The following is a 17,451-nucleotide window of genomic DNA, read 5'->3' as shown; positions in this document are numbered from 1 at the left end:
ATCCTCTTCCCAACTATTTATTTAAAAAGCAATTCAGCTGATCTTAAAAAAAAAAAAATCAGTTACTCTTCATCTTTTACATTCATGGTTTGCATTTTCCATTTTCACTCAGTTTGGATAATGAAACTAGACTGGTCTGTTTTTATTCAGTTTTACTTTATGGTTTTGAAAGATCGCTTCATGTATTTCCATGAAGACGTTTCTTTTATTCCAAACCAGACCAATTTCCCTTCATCTGGGCTAATATAAGGGCTTGGCTACACTTGCAAGTTAGAGCGCATTAAAGCAGCCTCAGGCGCCCTAACTCACGACCCGTCCACACTGACAAGGCACTTAAAGCGCCTGGACTCTGCAGCAGGAGCGCTCCTGGTAATCCACCTCCACGCTGCGCCTTGGCTGAAACGCCCCAGGGTCACTGTGAACCAGGTGTTGCATTACTGCGCAATTATCGGCCTCCAGAAACATCCATAATCCCCTTAAGTCAAGTGGCCACTCTTGTCATTGTTTTGGAATCGGCTGTAGAATGCGGCTATGTCCTTTCAAAGCTCCGTTTTTGACAGCCAGCATGCTTATCTGCTCCAGGACAAAGCAACCATTAGTGTGGAATGATGCTTGCTGTGAGTGTGTGAGACAGATGGGAGGGGGAGCAGGGTCTGTCTGAACTTACAAGACAGCAAGCTAACACGCTCTTAGTTCCCCAAAACCCCACTCTCTCTCTCCCCACATACCAACACACTCCCTGTCACACTCCACCCCCAACCCCCCATTTGAAAAGCACGTTGCAACCACTTGCACATTGGGATAGCTACCACAATGCACTGCTCTCTGTGGCGTTGCAAGAGCTGCTAATGTGGCCACGCCAGTGCGTTTGCAGCTGACAGTGTAAACACTCGGCAGCATTTTCCCTGCTGCGGCCTCCAAAGGCTGGTTTAACTCCCAGCGCTCTACATCTGCAAGTGTAGCCATGCCCTAAGTTTTCCAGGTTTAAAAGAGGTCTGTAGGAACTCCCAACATTTACTCTATAGCTGTTATTTATAATCTAATTATAAAGGTCTTTACTTAGGACATGTGCAAGGCCAAGCAGAAGGCCATGGAACAATATTTTACTGTAGTCAAATTATAACATTAGGCTATGGAAGTTAATTTCTTTTTCCTGAAACAAGCCCTAAGATTAATCTATGTTTTACACAAAGCAGGCCTGATTCTGATCTACTGCCCAGGTTTTTTTTTTTATTTAATAAGAATGGATATTGCTTGTACTTTATGAGACATGCTGGGATTGGATTAACTGCTTCTGCTTTTAAGTTGCTAGTTCTTCTTACATCACAGATATTTTAAACAGAGTAAAAAGACTTAGCGTTGCGGAAAGTTTAAAGAGAGCCAACAGATAGAAAGATTTGTTCTACATGTCTAAACAAACACTCATTGTATAATTGACTCACAGGCTTTATTTACATTTGTCTGCAGAATCATTTCTTCATGAAATGACCTAGTACATTTTATATAAGCCAAATGAAACCATAATTTTCCTCAGAGTTATCTGTAGCTTACCATTTGCTAAATTTAAAAACTTTTATCTAAGTACAGCAACAATTTTAATACAAAGCACAAGAATAAACCAAAAGGTAACATATAGCTTCTAATAGATCTGATTTTTACAATTTAGTAGGTAGACTTTCCTGAAGTCAGAGGCACAGTTAAAAGAGACTAACTGTTCTTGTGCAATCTAAACTACACTTAGCAAGGAAATATAAAAGAAAACAATAAAGTAGTAGTTGCAGGGCAATTTTTTCTGCAAAAAGATTATCAAAATATTTCTACAACAAAAACATTTTGCTCTGTCAAATCAGTCCAAAAGAAACTTAAAAAGTCATTTTTTTAAAAAAGGAAAGCAGAATGTAATTTTGCTCCGTTTGTCTTTGTGAAGTTCATTTTACAAAAGCAACTGTCAAAGATGTTGGAAGTTTTACTACTCAAATAATTACAGATATATTGCTTTTTTGTTTTAAAAAACATTATTTTCCCTTAACATACTTACCTTATGATGCCACTGAAGATAACTGTTAACACAAATTTTTCTTAACCAAACAGAGCTCAAGAGTGACCAGGCTTTAATGTGATATTGCTAGTAAAACAAATTTCATAAAGCATTTTAAGCCATAAATTTTATAAAGTTTCGGGGGACAGTGATGATCTTTGATCACATTTATTTAGAAGCACAGATTTATCTGTATTTCAGGAGAACATCTTATGCAGTTTATCTACCACAAGTAAAATTTAGTGTGGAAAAAAATAGCTCTCTCCAGCCCAAATTCATCTTTGACTGGTGGCTTGCAGAGGCTACAACCTTGTACTGTAATTCCAAATAAACTAGTTTCATAAAGTCCCCCATCACTTCAAAAGTAGCTACATAATGTTGATTTCAGCATTATAAGTCCATACAAGACTGTCCCCTTTCTAAGAGAGGATCACAGACTTCATACACATGGAAATTAAATTGCACTCAGCAACCTACTGCAGAAAGCAAGCTTTTCCTTGGCTGAGACAGGATCAAATAGGCTGAATCTCCACAGAGACTTACAGCTTTGAGACAGACCTCAGCTATGGAGAAGAGAGTGCTTAATGATCCAAAAAGGCTTCAAGCTGGGAGAGGGGAAGTCTCACGCACCCAGAACTTAGTACTGGGTGCGGGAATCGGGCGTCTGCACTAAATGTCAGTGAGAGAACTGCCACTCATCACAACTTTTGTTTAAATACAGAAAAATTGGAAGCCTGGCCTAAAACCTCCCCCTATGGGATACTTTAGCCTTAGAATTGTATTAATGTCCTCTGGTCCTATCAAAAGTGCATCAAAGAAGCTCAGGAGCTGTTATGTGCAGGGAACTCTCTTTTGGAGGGTGGGACTACACATATCAACCTGTCTCCATTCACAGCGGTAAATAATGTAATGGGTTGGAGCCGTAAAAATTAAAAAACAAACCATTTGGTAGTACCAAAATAAGTGGGCCCAATTATACATTGTTTAACAATACAAATATGCAACATCTGAGGAGATAAATGGAATAATGAAAAGTACACACCTACTCTGGAGAATTTATGGCTTAAAATGCTACCTTACTTTTTGTTTAATGAATGAACAAAGCTGCAGTTTCCCAGAAAGCAAGGACGAACATGCACTTCTACTAGCAGATTTTGCACTTCTGACCAAATAAGACACCAAGTTCTTAAAAATATGCCTCATGCACTGGACTGGATTTTTTTTTTTTTTAAAGATGTGAACTTTAATACATTATTTCTTTTTAGAACTTGTACGGGAACCAGAATGGGAAGATCCAGATGACGACCTGCGGCGTCTGTAAGATACAAACAGAGAAAGCATGCAAAGAAGTAAGTTCAAATTAATTTGATCACTCACACCCACAATAGTTAGAAGACTAATTTATTTGATGGGGTAGTATATAAACTGAACATGTAAATCTGAAACCTTCTGTTTAGGTTCACTAATGTATTACACTTTTTAGTATTAAATTTGCCACACTTCATATTAAATTTACAATTCCTTGATGTCACAGTATTCATTTATGAAAATTAATCAAGCAACGGAGTACATTAGCCCTTTCAAACACTGAAAGAATGGTAATCTAGGTCTTTTTCTATGGAACATGGTCCTAACAGGAGATTTTGCAAAGAAAATGTTTTAAAACCATCAAAAAAATCTATGTTTTAAAAAACAGCATGGTAATTGGGAGAGGGAGGGCGAAAACCTATTTCTAAATACCAAAATGAATAACTGATAAAATTCAATCCTTTCCCAGTTCATTTTATTTCTTCAGAAAGTGTATTACACACATTTTAAATGCACCCATTCTTATTCTACATAAACCCAAACCTTTCGGGTGACCGTGATCTCGATCGTCTTTTTTTGCGATCACCGGGCGAAGAAGATCTAGAGCGACTCCGCTTCTTGCCTCTCTCAGGGGAAGATGATGAACGAGAGCTTGAGTAAGATCTTTTTCTTGGGGTTGAAGACCCCCTGTGGGACCTGGAGCTGGATCTTTATTGATTAAGAAATAAATTTGATTTAATTTGTGCATAATACAAAGAAGTCAGCAAAAGTCTACTACAGAGTTCAGATCCAAGAACATTCAATACAAGATTTGCCACAACATTTTACAAAATGTATTTGTAGGTATTTTAATACTTACTTCTTAGTTAATAGCCAATAAGAACTTCTATCTTAACAATGAAAATACTTATTTATAAAGTAATGCTTTTGAAATATGGTATTGTGGACCAGTGGTTTGGGAATCTTTTCCCAGTGTTCTCCAGAATTAAGCTTTTTGTTAAACATACTGCAGGAGACTGGGATGAGAGATGGCCTACAAGAAGATTATACTCGTGCTAAGTAGTACAGTCCATAAAGTGAGAGGCTGGAGAACTACAGATTTAATAAGCTATTTAAAAATCATGTTTCATTTTACCATTAGTACACATATTCCATTATGGATCATTAAACCAAGGCTACTTCAAAAATAAACTGCCTAAAAAAATTACTAAAATTGGAAGAAATCTCAAAAATGGCCATTCCCCCCCACCCAAATTCACCTATTTGAGTTTGCAAGACTTTTGCTAAACTGAATTTTAATAAACTAAAAATGTTAGCAAAATACCTTGCATGGCATTTTCTCATCTATGTTTACAAAAATCAGCTACTTTCTCAAGAAAAAAAATCATATTTGTGGATCTGAAAAAGCTGCCGGACAAGGTGATGGAAATAGAATTTAGGACCTTCTGACTTCAAGCCCAATGTTAAATCCACCAGACAAAGACGACTTGCTGACAGTACTTTTTCAGATATCAAACATGCATATTTTTCTGCAGAAATGTTTCACAATCTTTTGTAAATAATAAAGTACTCACAAATGCTACTCTGAAACCTGTCACAAATGTTAAGCAATTTAATAGACAGGAAGGTCTGAAATCCAGTTTTTAAACCAATTTTGTACCCTAAAAATAACTTGTTCTGAACTTGTTGCTTCAGTACCAACGGGGTGTCAAATAATAACTTGCTTTGTCTTTTATTACTTAACTTCATAGCAGTTGCAATTCTCACTATGCTAAAATTCAGACTAATCCCCAGGACAAATATAGCCAATATGGACATTGGGCAAATGCAGGATGAATGAGGGAGTAATCCTTCCCTCAGAGCAGCTAAACAACCGTTTCAGAAGATACATCCACACTGCACACCACTGGCTGCAGCATGTAGAGTAAGTGTAGCTCCATGCCACAGTGAAAAAGCAGGATGCGTGCACACTTCAGTATGCAGCTACATGGGGCAATGAAAGGCTCTGGCAGGGGGGAGGGAGTGGGAACCTTTTCCCACTCCCTCCCCCCTGCCAGAGCCTTCCCCTCCTCCCAAAGTCTTTCACTGTGGTGGGGCAAGGCTCCAGCAGCTCCCTGCTGCTGGAGCCTTTCCCTACCACAGGGAGTTGCTGGAGCTTCTCTGTCCACTGTTGGAGTCTTCCCCAGCAGGGGAGGAAAGCTCCAGCAGCAGAGCCTTTCCCCACTGCCAAAGTCTTTCCCTACACTACACTGCTAAAAACAACAGTGTGGACAGAGAGGCACTGCTTGGCTGTGTAGAGAGCCATGCAGAGTATTTACCATAAGCGTCAGGTGTATCTTTATCCAAACATTCACTATCTACACCATTTATACTGTGGTCAGAGAGGTGGGGAGGGGAGTTCACATGCTGCCATAAGGAGTGTGCAACGTAAACATACCCATAGTGGCTGTATGGAGCACTTCCACAGTTTTCTCTTTAGGAGATAATGGAATCCCTGCTTATACTCCACCCCTTAAATGAGAACACTCAAGAAGTCAGTGCCATACAAGGGATGCAAGATTATTTTTAGATGCCCTGTCCCACTTGTTTCACACCATAGGGGCCATCTCCAGGAATGGAAAGAAGAGGTGGATTTGCATTCTACTGCAGAAACTTCTGTCAACAGAAAGCCTCAGTGAACTCATCACAAGGACTAACTGCTAGCTTTGGCTGCCATGCACAGTTCAATAATTGCTATACAAAAAGACCAGCTAAATCAGACTCTAATGAGTATACCCAGAAAATCTGGACCAAGTCTTGCTTGCCTTGACCACATGTGAGTAATCTCACTGACTTCAGTGGGTTACTTACATGAGTAATTGATCAGTGATTTCACATATTTCCCCCACATTTACAATAATGTTTCAACAGTGTTGTCTAATGGGGGTTCATATACATTACCAACATATACAAAATAAGAATATAGCACATCTTCTAATATTTCACACTTAATCGCCAGAGGAAACAGTAAATAAAGTTGCAAGAATTATTTTAAGCAAAAATATGCATTCAGATTCTCTTGCTTTCACATACAGCAGACATTGGGTTATTCACTTGCCTAGCTTTAGGCGAGACTTTTAAAAATATTCTCATAAAAAAACTTGCATTTTCAAGAATAATTATTTCATTTAATAGTGGTAACTCCTTGGAATACTGGACCTGGGAACAACTGATTTCCATGCTGAAAATGAGTTAAGTCAAAATAGTTTTTTAGAGAAACAAACAAGCAATCAGTTCTGCTACCCTTTTAATTTCTCTCTGCAAAGCAGAGAGAAAACTACCTCATTCACCTTGATTTCGACCCACGAGATCTAGAATGTTCTCTGGAAGTGGAACGAGATCTTGATCTGGAACTGGAAGAGCTTCTTGAATGGGACCTGAAACAACATGGAGGATTTTTCCAATACTTAAACAGCCTTATGAGACATGATTATTGTAAAATTACTTCTAGAATTTTGCTCAATGCATACGAGCATCTGAAATACTAGTTCTTAATATCTGAAACTTTTCAAAAATTAATATTCATTTTCTTTCATAAATTGTTTTTAACAATATGCAGATGCAGCTATTTATCATACATTAAGGTACTTGGGGCCCAGATTCATGAAAGAGATAAACACATTTGGTCTTTAAAGTTTTGCCAGATTGTACATTGGAGTCATTTATCTACTTTCAACTGTTAATGGATAAATTCTAGTCAGAAGTTCCAATATATAAGGAATGGCATAAAGAAGTTAAGGTTTTTATTAATGGCTTCCTATTAAGATACTGAAAGTTGTCATTAGAACTATTAGTTAAATTGTGAAAGCAGACAAAGTAAGTAGGGTAGCAGTTATTCGGTAAAGTTAATAAAATGATTGCTTACCCATTAACTATTTCATGAATCCAACCCAAATCTTGAATTTGCACCTTAATGGGACACCATCACCTTGGATTTTTAGAAGTGTATTAAATTAGGAGTCCTAGTATCTGATATAGTATTCCAAAAACACTATCATGAACGTTTCTTAAACAAATTATTTAAAAAGTGTCAAGATTTGTTATTCACTTGTTAATATTTAGAAGGCTGTTTTCAGCAAGTGCGAAACTGCCTATAATCAGTCTCATTGTTTCCTCTGTATAAAAGGCACAATGCACACACAAGAGTAAATTTTTTTTGCTAACTTATGGAAATCTCAGGTATTAAAAACATTGTAAAGTTACAAGTAAACTAATTTTAGAGTAGCAGCCGTGTTAGTCTGTATCTGCAAACAGAACAAAAGTACTTGTGGCAACTTAGAGACTAATAAATTTATTTAAGCATAAGCTTTCGTGGGCTACAGCCCACTTCATCAGATGCATGCAGTGGAAAATACAGTAGGACGATTTTATATACACAGAGAACATGAAACAATGGGTGTTCCCATACACACTATAACGAGAGTGATGAGTTAAGGTGAGCTATTACCAGCAGGAGAGACTACAAAACCTTTTGTAGTGATAATCAAGATGGGCCATTTGTATTTTCCAACTGTATTTTCCACTGCATGCATCTGATGAAGTGGGCTGTAGCTCACAAAAGCTTATGCTCAAATAAATTTGTTAGTCTTTAAGGTGCCACAAGTCCTCCTGTTCTTTTAAAGTAAACTAATGCAATTTTCAAATTGATGGGGTCTCCTTAAAATGCAAGCTGGTATAACTGTAATTATTTTGAAGACAAGACATGTCAAATCAAATTTTAATAATCTTTTCAGGCACTATTTGGTCAATTAATTCCATAACTCCCAATAAATATTGTTACCATTGTCTCTATTTCATCATATTATGCAGAACAAGAATAGCCTGCACTTTTATTTCCAGCAAGATAAGATTTATGTTTCTAAAAAACAAAAAAATCCTTCAAGGAGAACTCAAAACCCTTTGAACATACATTTATGTTTAATTAAATGAAGACTCAGCCCAATGTTGAGAATATGTATTGAAGTACCCATGACAAGATTACACGCAACACTGGGAGATCCCAGGAGAAACAAAATAAATTAAACTACTTTTCATCAACTTTGAGGGTTGTGAATTTATGTTTGACCCTTCATCTGAGCTGATAGTACTTTATACTTTTTTTAAAAAAAAAAAAAATATGACAGATAATCTTATTTGCATTCCAGTAGTTCCCATGCAGTAGGTGCAGTTCACACAGGATGACACAGTCCCCGCCTCACAGAGCTCAGACTCTAAGATGAAGGGTGGAAGAAGAGAAATGAAACGTACTATCAAAATGTGTTTTTTGATAAACAAATTGGCAAGTGCCAATCAGCTCTGCCAATAATATTTGGTTAGCTTCTTGTAGGCACTATAGCCTATGTGGGCCTTATGGAGGCATTTCAAGGAAAGGATAGTGATCTATGGATCTGTTCATGGAGGGCATTCTGTATAGAAGAAACTTTATGCAGTGAAAAAGGGGAATTCAGTAGCGGATTCAAAAGTCAGGCAAGGATCGTGCACTTAGCAAATGAGTTTTGAATGGACCGTGCAGGGGCAATGTGGTGTCATGTAGGCCAAGTAAAGCATTTAATATACACATCCTGACACAAATGAAAAAGGAAAGCTGATTTTCACGTATTTGAAATCCTGGCCACTTCAGAGACAAAAGCAAAGTGTGCCTCACTTACCTTAAAGTCTGGCAAAACAATAGCTGATATTTTAAAGAGAGAAGCAGTTTAAGTGTTGAGACCATCCTAATGGATTTTTCTGCGGGTGCAAATTCTCCTAAACCAAGAGGCTATTCACCAAGTTTCAACTTGGGCAATTTATTATGGTTAAATTGAAGCTTCCTCCTACAATAACTAATTCTTAGCTATACTACTACTAGTTAGGTATCTGTGGGTTAATCTTACGTTTGTTAGTATTAAGGAGCTTAAGAAATAGAGATATTTTGCAACCAACTAGTAAAATGATGTGTTTATTAAATGGTTGCTTCGCTACTGATTTGAGAATAAGCTTTTCTGTGTTCTCTTTAAATGTGCAAATTAGAGCTTTTATCTGGCCTCACTGAGACCCACGTAGACCCTGCAAACTCAGTTAAGATCATCTTCCTTGCCTGATGTTCTAACCCAGTGGTTCTCAAACTTGTTCCACCACTTGTGCAGGGAAAGCCCCTGGCGGGCTGCGCCTGTTTGTTTACCTGCCGCATCCGCAGGTTCGGCCGATCGCGGCTCCCAGTAAGTCCCTCGGCCCGCGCTGCTTCCAGCAGCTCCCATTGGCCTGGAGCAGCGAACCGCAGCCACTGGGAGCCTCGATTGGCCGAACCTGCTGATGCGGCAGGTAAACAAACCAGCCAGGCCCGCCAGGGGCTTTCCCTGCACAAGTGGTGGAACAAGTTTGAGAACCACTGCTCTAACCACATCATAATTATCTTAATCAATCATTCCACTGACTTCCCCTTTTCTACCACATGAAACTCAAATTTCTTATCTTCACCTTCAAGGCATTTTCCAATAGTGGCCTTCTACTTTATCTGCTCTGATTGCATTACCTCCTACTTTACTATCCCCGCCTCCCAGTTTGTCTACTTTTCTCCCAACAATCCTCAGTACTTCCAAAAAAGCATCTATTTCACATTAAATGCGACTACTTAATAGCAAGCCAAAAGGACTACACATAGTTTTGAAAACATGCTAGCTTTCCTGTTTTTATAAGCCATATTTGTTACAGATACAGCTGAAACATTAACTCACTGAAAGCGAAGTGATAAACTAAAAGAAGTCCTCACTTTTAAAACTGTGGAGCTACAAAAGGCCATTATAAAAATGTAATCTACCTGCGTAAACTGAATATATAAAACTGTCACATTAACAACTGAAACTATAAGTCAATCAAGAAAAAAAGATGTAAATAAAGAAGTTAGATACTGACATTTTGCCTGGCGTTACCCTTGACCTGTACCCGTTTACCTTGACCTAGACCTTGAGCTTGAGTGGGAGGATGAGCGCGATGAAGATTGTGAGTGGGAAGATCGAGACTTAGAGCGACTGCGCCTGTTGGATTTCTTTTTCTTATTAGCATCTTCTTCCTCGCTGGCATCAAGATTATATTTTGAGAGATCAGCCTCATCTTCATCCTCATCCTGAAAAAATGCAGACTGTTAGTTAGGTTTGGAGACTTAAATATGAAGAAAATACGCAGAAAGCAGGATTACATTTTAGACTATTTTCATTTGGAGTAGTAGTTTTTACTTGCTCTTGTCTGTAGTTTATTTGGAGCATATTGCCAATCTTTTCAAATCCGTTTTTTTAGTTCTCTTTTGTTAAGATAACAAAAAACCCTCAAGCATTGAGTGCAGCTTGTTAAAAATCAAATAGCTACATAAAAACAATTTCAGAAACAGCAATAAAATAGGACTGAAAAAAGTGATCCTCAAAAACCTGCATAATGACTGAATAATTAAAAAGTTAGGTAGTGAATTATAATGCCAGCATTTGTATTACAGTTCAGTGTCTTAAAAAAAATGAGACAAAGATTTTGGGCAGATGTCTGGCAGAAGTCTCAGGCTCAGAGGAAGTCTATCTCACTACCAAACTTAGGTTCCAATTCTGCAAATTCCTCACTGATTTTGGTCAGTGTGTAAAAGTAAACATGTGCACAAGTCTTTTCATGATCATGGTCTAAAAGGAACAACTAATATTTAACAATCACTCTGTATTAAAAACAAAACTGCAGATCAGGAGAATATTTATTTCAATTTTATAGCTAAAAATAAAGCCAGCATCATTTAACAGAAGACATCTGGAACATGTCTAGTCCATGTTGACATTTATTTTAGATATTTTGAAAACATCAGAAATAGTGCAGCAGTAAAGATTTTAGTGTGCATTTTCACCATACTCTACTGGATCTACCTATTAAGACATCCTATATAAACATATATTTCTCACAATGATTAATTCTGTTCCCAAAGTTAAAATATAAATGTAAGTTTAAGTGATAAGATTCTGACAGCAGTCATTCAAAGCAACAAATACAGAGTTCAGGCTGACAAACTCTCCTCAGCTCATGCATTCTTCCAATACACACATATCCCACTCCAAGATGTATACGGAGGTTAGGAGAGCATATCATCCTTACTTATAACTTATGTATTGTATAACAATACTGATTTACAAGCAGCTAAGAATTAAGGCCAATCTCACTTAGTAAGAACACAGTATGTTAGCAGTAATAAAGAACAAGGATTATTTTACCTCATCCAGTTTATACTTGGAAAGATCTTCATCCTCATCCTCTTCTTCTTCCCCTTCAGATTCCTTATCTTCTACTTCCTTCAGGATAGATGCAGGCCCAACTGGCTTCCCTCTGTATTTTTTCTTTTTGCGACCAAACTAATTGCAGATAAATAATGTAAGTGACACACACTTTGTTTCTGTCCACTCCACCATAAGTAAGACTAATTACAGTATATTAAACAAGCAGCCTCCTACGAGCTAATATGAAAAGACTATAATGAACTAAGACTTTTGTAAGACTCGTGGGAAAAAGTGAAAAATAGTAAAGACAACTTTCATTACAAATAAAAAAAAATATTGCTGTGTAGAGACAGAGAAGGCAAATTTCTACCATGAAATCTTAGTTGAATGACCCAAAAGTACTCAGCAAAAACCTACTGTAGATCTAAAATAAAGACACATCCCAATGTCTATATTCTGATAAATTCATCAATAATCTGGATGTAATCAAACAGCATGTGCTTTACAAGACTGCTTTATAACAGACTTCAGTATATTTGGGAAGCAGTAGGAGCACCCTAAAGAAAATAGCATAGGAAATCTAAAGCAGATCTTGCAAGCAGTTAAACTAATGAAACACGAACCACAGTTAAATTTAATTTCTAACTGATTTTTAGACGTTTACCCCCCACACCTTTCCAGATTCAACATGAATTCTGCTTCACATATGAATCGGCAAGAGATGTAATTCAAAAGATTTGTACAGCTAGCTTCCCTCACCCTGAGCCTGGGTGGCTGAGGCTTGGTCTACGCCTAAAACTTAGGTCGACGTAGCTACATCACTCAGAAAAATTTCATGAACAGAGGGATGTGGTCAGGTCAACCTAAGGTAGCTGTAGCTAGGTCAAAGCTTGAACCCCACTACTGATGGCAGCTAGGTCAATGGAACAATTCTTCTGTTGCCCTCGCATCTCAAGGGGGTGGATTTACTACAGCAACAGAAAACCCCCTTCCTTCGCTGCAAGAAGTGTCTACACTACAATGCTATAACTGCAGCTGTGTTCATTGTAGTGCTTGCCGCATAGACATACCCTGAGTTAGTTTCTTAAGCCAGGCTTCCCTGCCAGATACGTGCTCTTAAACACAAATCTCTTCATTTTAACTTATGTTCCTCCAATGTAATAATTATACATAATCTCACCTCATCATATTCCCCATCTGATTCTTCACGTTCTATATACTCAACATTCTCTCTTTCATTAAAACCTCCTCCATATCCTGCAAATTAGAATGTAAAATAAGAATGCACTACATAATCCCTTATATTGTGTAAATTCAATTACGTTAAATACAAAGTCTTTGGTAAATACTTTTATTATGCCACATTTGATTAAAATCCAATAGAAGATGTTTCTAGATGTATAAGTTATCATGAAACCTACACCAAGAATGTTATGCAATCTGAAAGGAAGCAGACATTGAACTGTTCTCACACAAGTGTATCAAAAATAGTTTTTACATATCTAATTGAGAAGCTGAGGTAAGCTTTGAGGTAAATGAAAGAAATACATTCCACTGCAACTGTTTACGTAACTAAGGGCCAAGTGCCACAAAGGAGCCATAATTAGGCTGCAAATGCCCAGCAGAGAATCACTCTTGCATAGGAAAACACCCTGCTGAAGCATCTGTGCTGCAGCCAGACCCTGCCTCTCCTTCTGACCCACAGGGCATGTCAGGGCAGAGAGGGCTTTGCTCCACCACTGCCATACTTCCATGATGTAGGGTCCATTATAGTCCATAACGCAGAAGTGGAATTTAATATTCCTTGCTAGCAGTTTTAAGTTGAATACAATCAAGAGTGGGCCTGAGAATCAAGAAAGTTGAAACACAATCCCTGTCACCCTATAGATTTGCCAGGCAAATTTGGCTCAGGGGATAATCTAGTCCCCCAAAAATATTTTTTGCACGTTTTGTTTAACCCTACATTTATAGGGCGATCTCAGAAGGAAAGCAGAGGAAAACGGAGTATCACTGAATTGACATTTCTGCTTAAAGCACAATTTCTGCTACAAGCACATTTTTGCTTAAAGAACATTCAGTTCCAACTACAACATGGTTGCAACCCTGACCTAGTTATAATATGGTTCCATTTTGTAATGCAGATGGCACTTTATTATATCCAAAACATGACCAAGGCTATCGCTTGATTATGAAATAGTTATGGTCCATTCTATATTACAAACTGGAAATGTGTTGTAACCTACTACTGACTTATAAGTTTAGTGTAGATGGTCTCTATGGCTACATATCAGAAATTCAAAATTAACATCTCCTGGGCTTAAGCATAATCTGTTGGAAATTTATTTAAGAATTTGTTTTAATACTGTATCTTCATGAAAACTGAGAAAGTGGTTTAAACTGTATGACCTTAGGGGATTTCCTGAGGTGAACCACTGTCACACTTGTATTTTACATACTAGTAATACTTAGCACATATATAGACTTACAAGGATGGGATATGCAAAAGGAAGACTAGTTAGCATTGCTACACCTATTAAAAATGACTACTTGATTTAAGTTAAGTTTATGAAGAGAACTGAATATTTAAACATGCAAATTCATCTTACCTGTCCTTTCCTCCAGTTTTGCATACTTTGGAGTATTACACATATTACATTCTGATCTCCTGGCCCAGTTCACATTGCCACAACTTTATGGGGGGGAGGGAAAAGAAAGTAAGTGTAAAAATGCAACATTTTATTTCACGTTAAAGAGCTTGGGAATTAGGCAACATGCTCCAGAAAAAAATGAAATCAATTTATATCGATTAGCTGTGATTTAAGTTCACTACTAAACAAATAGGCAATTGTAACATCACCAGGGCCTACTCTTGCAATACTTATGTACACGCAACTCCCAGAGAAGTCTATAAGAATTTTGCCAGCATAAGGATCACAGGCTTGAGTCATGTAGTCAACCCAAAGAGCCCCAAGAGAGGCACAGCTATGATCAAGATTAAAATGCATATACATGCACATATCTAGAGCAAATCATATTATAGTAATAAAATGGCATATATTCGGGCATAAAAGGAATTTTCACATCATAACTGCACAGAAATCATTTTTACCTGTAACTTTTTTTCAAGGGTTCTATATATATTGGGGAAAGGTGCTTGGATTATTAAAAAAGGCAGCAGAGGTAGAAGACAACAGAGGAAGAATGGAAAATAGTGGGAAAAGGACAAGAATTGGGGGTGGAGGGGGGATAGGAGAGCATGAATCCAAAGTGTAGGAACACAGGTGCAAGTGCAAGTTGTAAAGCTGAAATTTGACATAAACGTCAACTAGAATTCAATTAGCATTTTCTGGAGATGGAAAAATATTCTAATAAGTACAGGTTTCAGAGATTGGAAATTTTATGTAGAATTAACAAAGACGGAATAGATAAATCAAAACTAAGAGGGTCTCAGGAGATACGAAGCTCGTCGTAAAATCAGGGTATCAGAAAAAAATCTGTTTCCATAAAAGTTTCAAACAATACAAGTATTCATATGAATGAAGTTTGTGAAAAAACAATTTCTCTGTACTTTTCCCTTCTTTTGCACCTTCCGAAACTTCACAAAGTCACTATGAAGTAAGTTTTATTCTCCCACTCGCATCTCTTTTTAAAAAAAATCCACACACACAGTAGCTTGTGAACTGAAGTAACTTGCCTATAGTCAGACAGGAAGTTTTTCAGCCAGATCAGGAACAGAACACATATTTCCAATCCTGTGCTATAATCAAAAGACCATCCTGTCTGTCAAAGCCACACTGATTAAATATTTGTCGTCCAGAAAAAACTAAAACTAAAAACTAATCTAATGTGAAAACATATAAAACCTATTTCAAAAAGCACACAAAAAAAAAAAAAGTCGGTCCCAATTTCTCTTGCCTACTCACTAAAAGCCACATTGATTCTGACTGAGTTAAATATCCAAGATACATAACCTTTTAGTCAATTAAAAAGATTTGTGGCAGGAATAATATTTAAGTTTCAAAACCAACATACGTTTTACATTGCCAATCATTAGCACTGAACAGGCCACGGCTCTTTTCAGCAAGCGTCTTCCCTATTTCAGTCCCTCCAGCTTTCATCATTTTGGCTTCAGTTGTTTTTTCTGAAAACAGATTAAAAAAATAATTTTCAAGAAGTTTCTTATAAGATTGAACATTTCATTCTTTTTGGGGGATGAGAGAGAAGGGAAATCAAAATGGGAAAGATAGTCACCTCGACCACATCTGTTACAGCTGGTTCTTCTAGCAAAATTAACATTTCCACACCTGAAAAAAGAAATATATTCTTATGAAGGGCAATGAACAGTTTTTTTAAAAAGGGGAGAGGATAAAGATAATAGCAATTAGTATTCGGAAAATATTTTAAAGATGAAAATTCCTATAAAGTTTTCTTTGTTTTGCAAAATGAATCATGACATTTTCCCACCTTAAATGATTTTAATGTTGGTAACTTAATTTTTGTAGCTAAAATAAAACTGTTATAGAAACTCAAAGAACCTTTTAAAAATGACTTTTTGTTTTCTAACTTCTGACATAAATAAGCTGTTTATAACAGGGTGGCTAGTTTTCCTTTTGTTGTACAAATACACATTTCAGACCAGCAAAAAACAAACCAAAAAAAGGCCACTGGCCATTTTATTTTGTCAGGATTCTCTGCTTCACAATAATAGCAGTAGGACCTTCATTAACTGTAAACATCTGGCAAAAGTTGGCAAATATTTTGTTTTTCATAAAGCACTCCGGGCAAATATCTCACTTTCTTTATTAAATATTTTCTCAAAAGACACGGGAACCAAACTGAAGAACTATAAATAAGCCTGAAGGATTGTTGGGTTTCACGGCAGATTTGTAAGTACCCGGTACTCCTGTAGCCATGACACTTTCCAGTTTATGGTCCTGATTCTGCAATGTTTCTGCTCAGACACACCCCTGCACCGACAGACCCCTACCGACAGCGATCGGGCTCTGGGGAGGCACACGGGATCAGGGCCCGTTCGCTTTCTGTGCGGTGCAGAGCTGCCATCGCGTCACCGCCCCGAGAGCGCAGTGACCCTGGGGTGCCGTCCGTAGAGGAGCTGAGCCCCCCGGGCGGGGAGGCCTTTGAGTTGCAGGGCGCCGATCTAAAAGGCGTTATTCATATCTCGGGCCCCACTGAGGCAGCCTGAGGCAGCCGGGACGCCCGCAGGGAGGAAGGTGCTAAGAGGCAGGGGTGCGTCTGAGCAGAAGCCACCCGTCCGTTCAACAGCCCCGCAAACGGCGCCTCCGGTGCCCTGTAGGGAGAAGACTCGAGGACGTTGAGCTCCCCCGAGTCCCGCTTCCCTCCCCTCACCGGGAGGCCCTGGGGCCCCGCCCCGCGTCCGTGGCGGCCCCGGGCCCCCCTCACTTCTTGTCCGGGCAGATCCAGTCCCCGTCGCTGACTCGGAAATTCTTCGTCGACATCTTGGCCCACCACGTCCAGAGCCGAGCGTCGCGGCAGGGCCGGGGTCCTGCGTCTGGCGGGGCTGCCTCGTAGCGCCTGTTTCCCGCGATCAGCCACCAGTGTCGGAGCGCACAGGGCCCAACCCGGCCCTGCCCGAAGAAACACGCCGAAGGGCAGCCGTGCGGCGCGGGTTGTAATCAGGCATTGGAATAGACACCCTGCGCGGCCGGGAAGGGGAGGCGGCGCGGAGAGTGCCCCCTAGGGGCCGGAGGACCCCATGGGTGGGAGCGCGGGCGGGGCTGAGGGTTAGAATGGGAAGTGGCGGAGGGAAGCAAAGGGAGGGAGGGAGCGGGGAGAGAGAGTGTGGTGGGAGCGGGAGGGGCAGGGGCG

General features: G+C 38.8%; 1 protein-coding gene across 3 annotated transcripts; it reads right to left on the bottom strand.

The window, feature by feature from the left end:
- Positions 1 to 1,425: 1,425 nt before the first annotated feature.
- ZRANB2 (zinc finger RANBP2-type containing 2) lies at positions 1,426 to 17,233 on the bottom strand. 3 transcript variants are annotated; one of them, XM_073357347.2, is made up of 10 exons: positions 17,026 to 17,233; positions 15,856 to 15,908; positions 15,637 to 15,745; positions 14,211 to 14,293; positions 12,785 to 12,861; positions 11,602 to 11,739; positions 10,315 to 10,487; positions 6,676 to 6,762; positions 3,890 to 4,054; positions 1,426 to 3,353 (listed from the first exon to the last, which is right to left on the bottom strand). In XM_073357347.2, exons 1-10 carry the CDS (start codon positions 17,079 to 17,081, stop codon positions 3,290 to 3,292), a joined length of 1,005 nt encoding a protein of 334 aa, XP_073213448.1. In that variant the 5' UTR covers positions 17,082 to 17,233; the 3' UTR covers positions 1,426 to 3,289. The 3 variants fall into 3 exon arrangements, with proteins under 3 accessions (XP_073213448.1, XP_073213449.1, XP_073213450.1); XM_073357348.2 differs by having other exon boundaries at positions 16,972 to 17,056; XM_073357349.2 differs by lacking the exon at positions 17,026 to 17,233 and adding an exon at positions 16,499 to 16,925.
- Between the last annotated feature and the right edge of the window lie 218 nt (positions 17,234 to 17,451).

Source organism: Lepidochelys kempii, chromosome 8 (genome assembly GCF_965140285.1).
Source record: "Lepidochelys kempii isolate rLepKem1 chromosome 8, rLepKem1.hap1, whole genome shotgun sequence".
Classification (NCBI taxonomy): Eukaryota; Metazoa; Chordata; order Testudines; family Cheloniidae; genus Lepidochelys; species Lepidochelys kempii.
The sequence above is the reverse complement of the archived record's forward strand: the minus strand, read 5'-3'. Positions and strand labels throughout refer to the sequence as shown.

Excerpts from the sequence above, each read along its gene's own strand:
- ZRANB2 (XM_073357347.2), bottom strand. The coding sequence starts at position 17,081 with ATGTCGACGAAGAATTTCCGAGTCAGCGACGGGGACTGGATCTGCCCG. Across the intron at positions 15,909-17,025 it reads TGGATCTGCCCGGACAAGAA|GTGTGGAAATGTTAATTTTG; the intron begins GTGAGGGGGGCC and ends TTCTTTTTTCAG. Across the intron at positions 12,862-14,210 it reads AAAACTGGAGGAAAGGACAG|GATATGGAGGAGGTTTTAAT; the intron begins GTAAGATGAATT and ends TCTAATTTGCAG.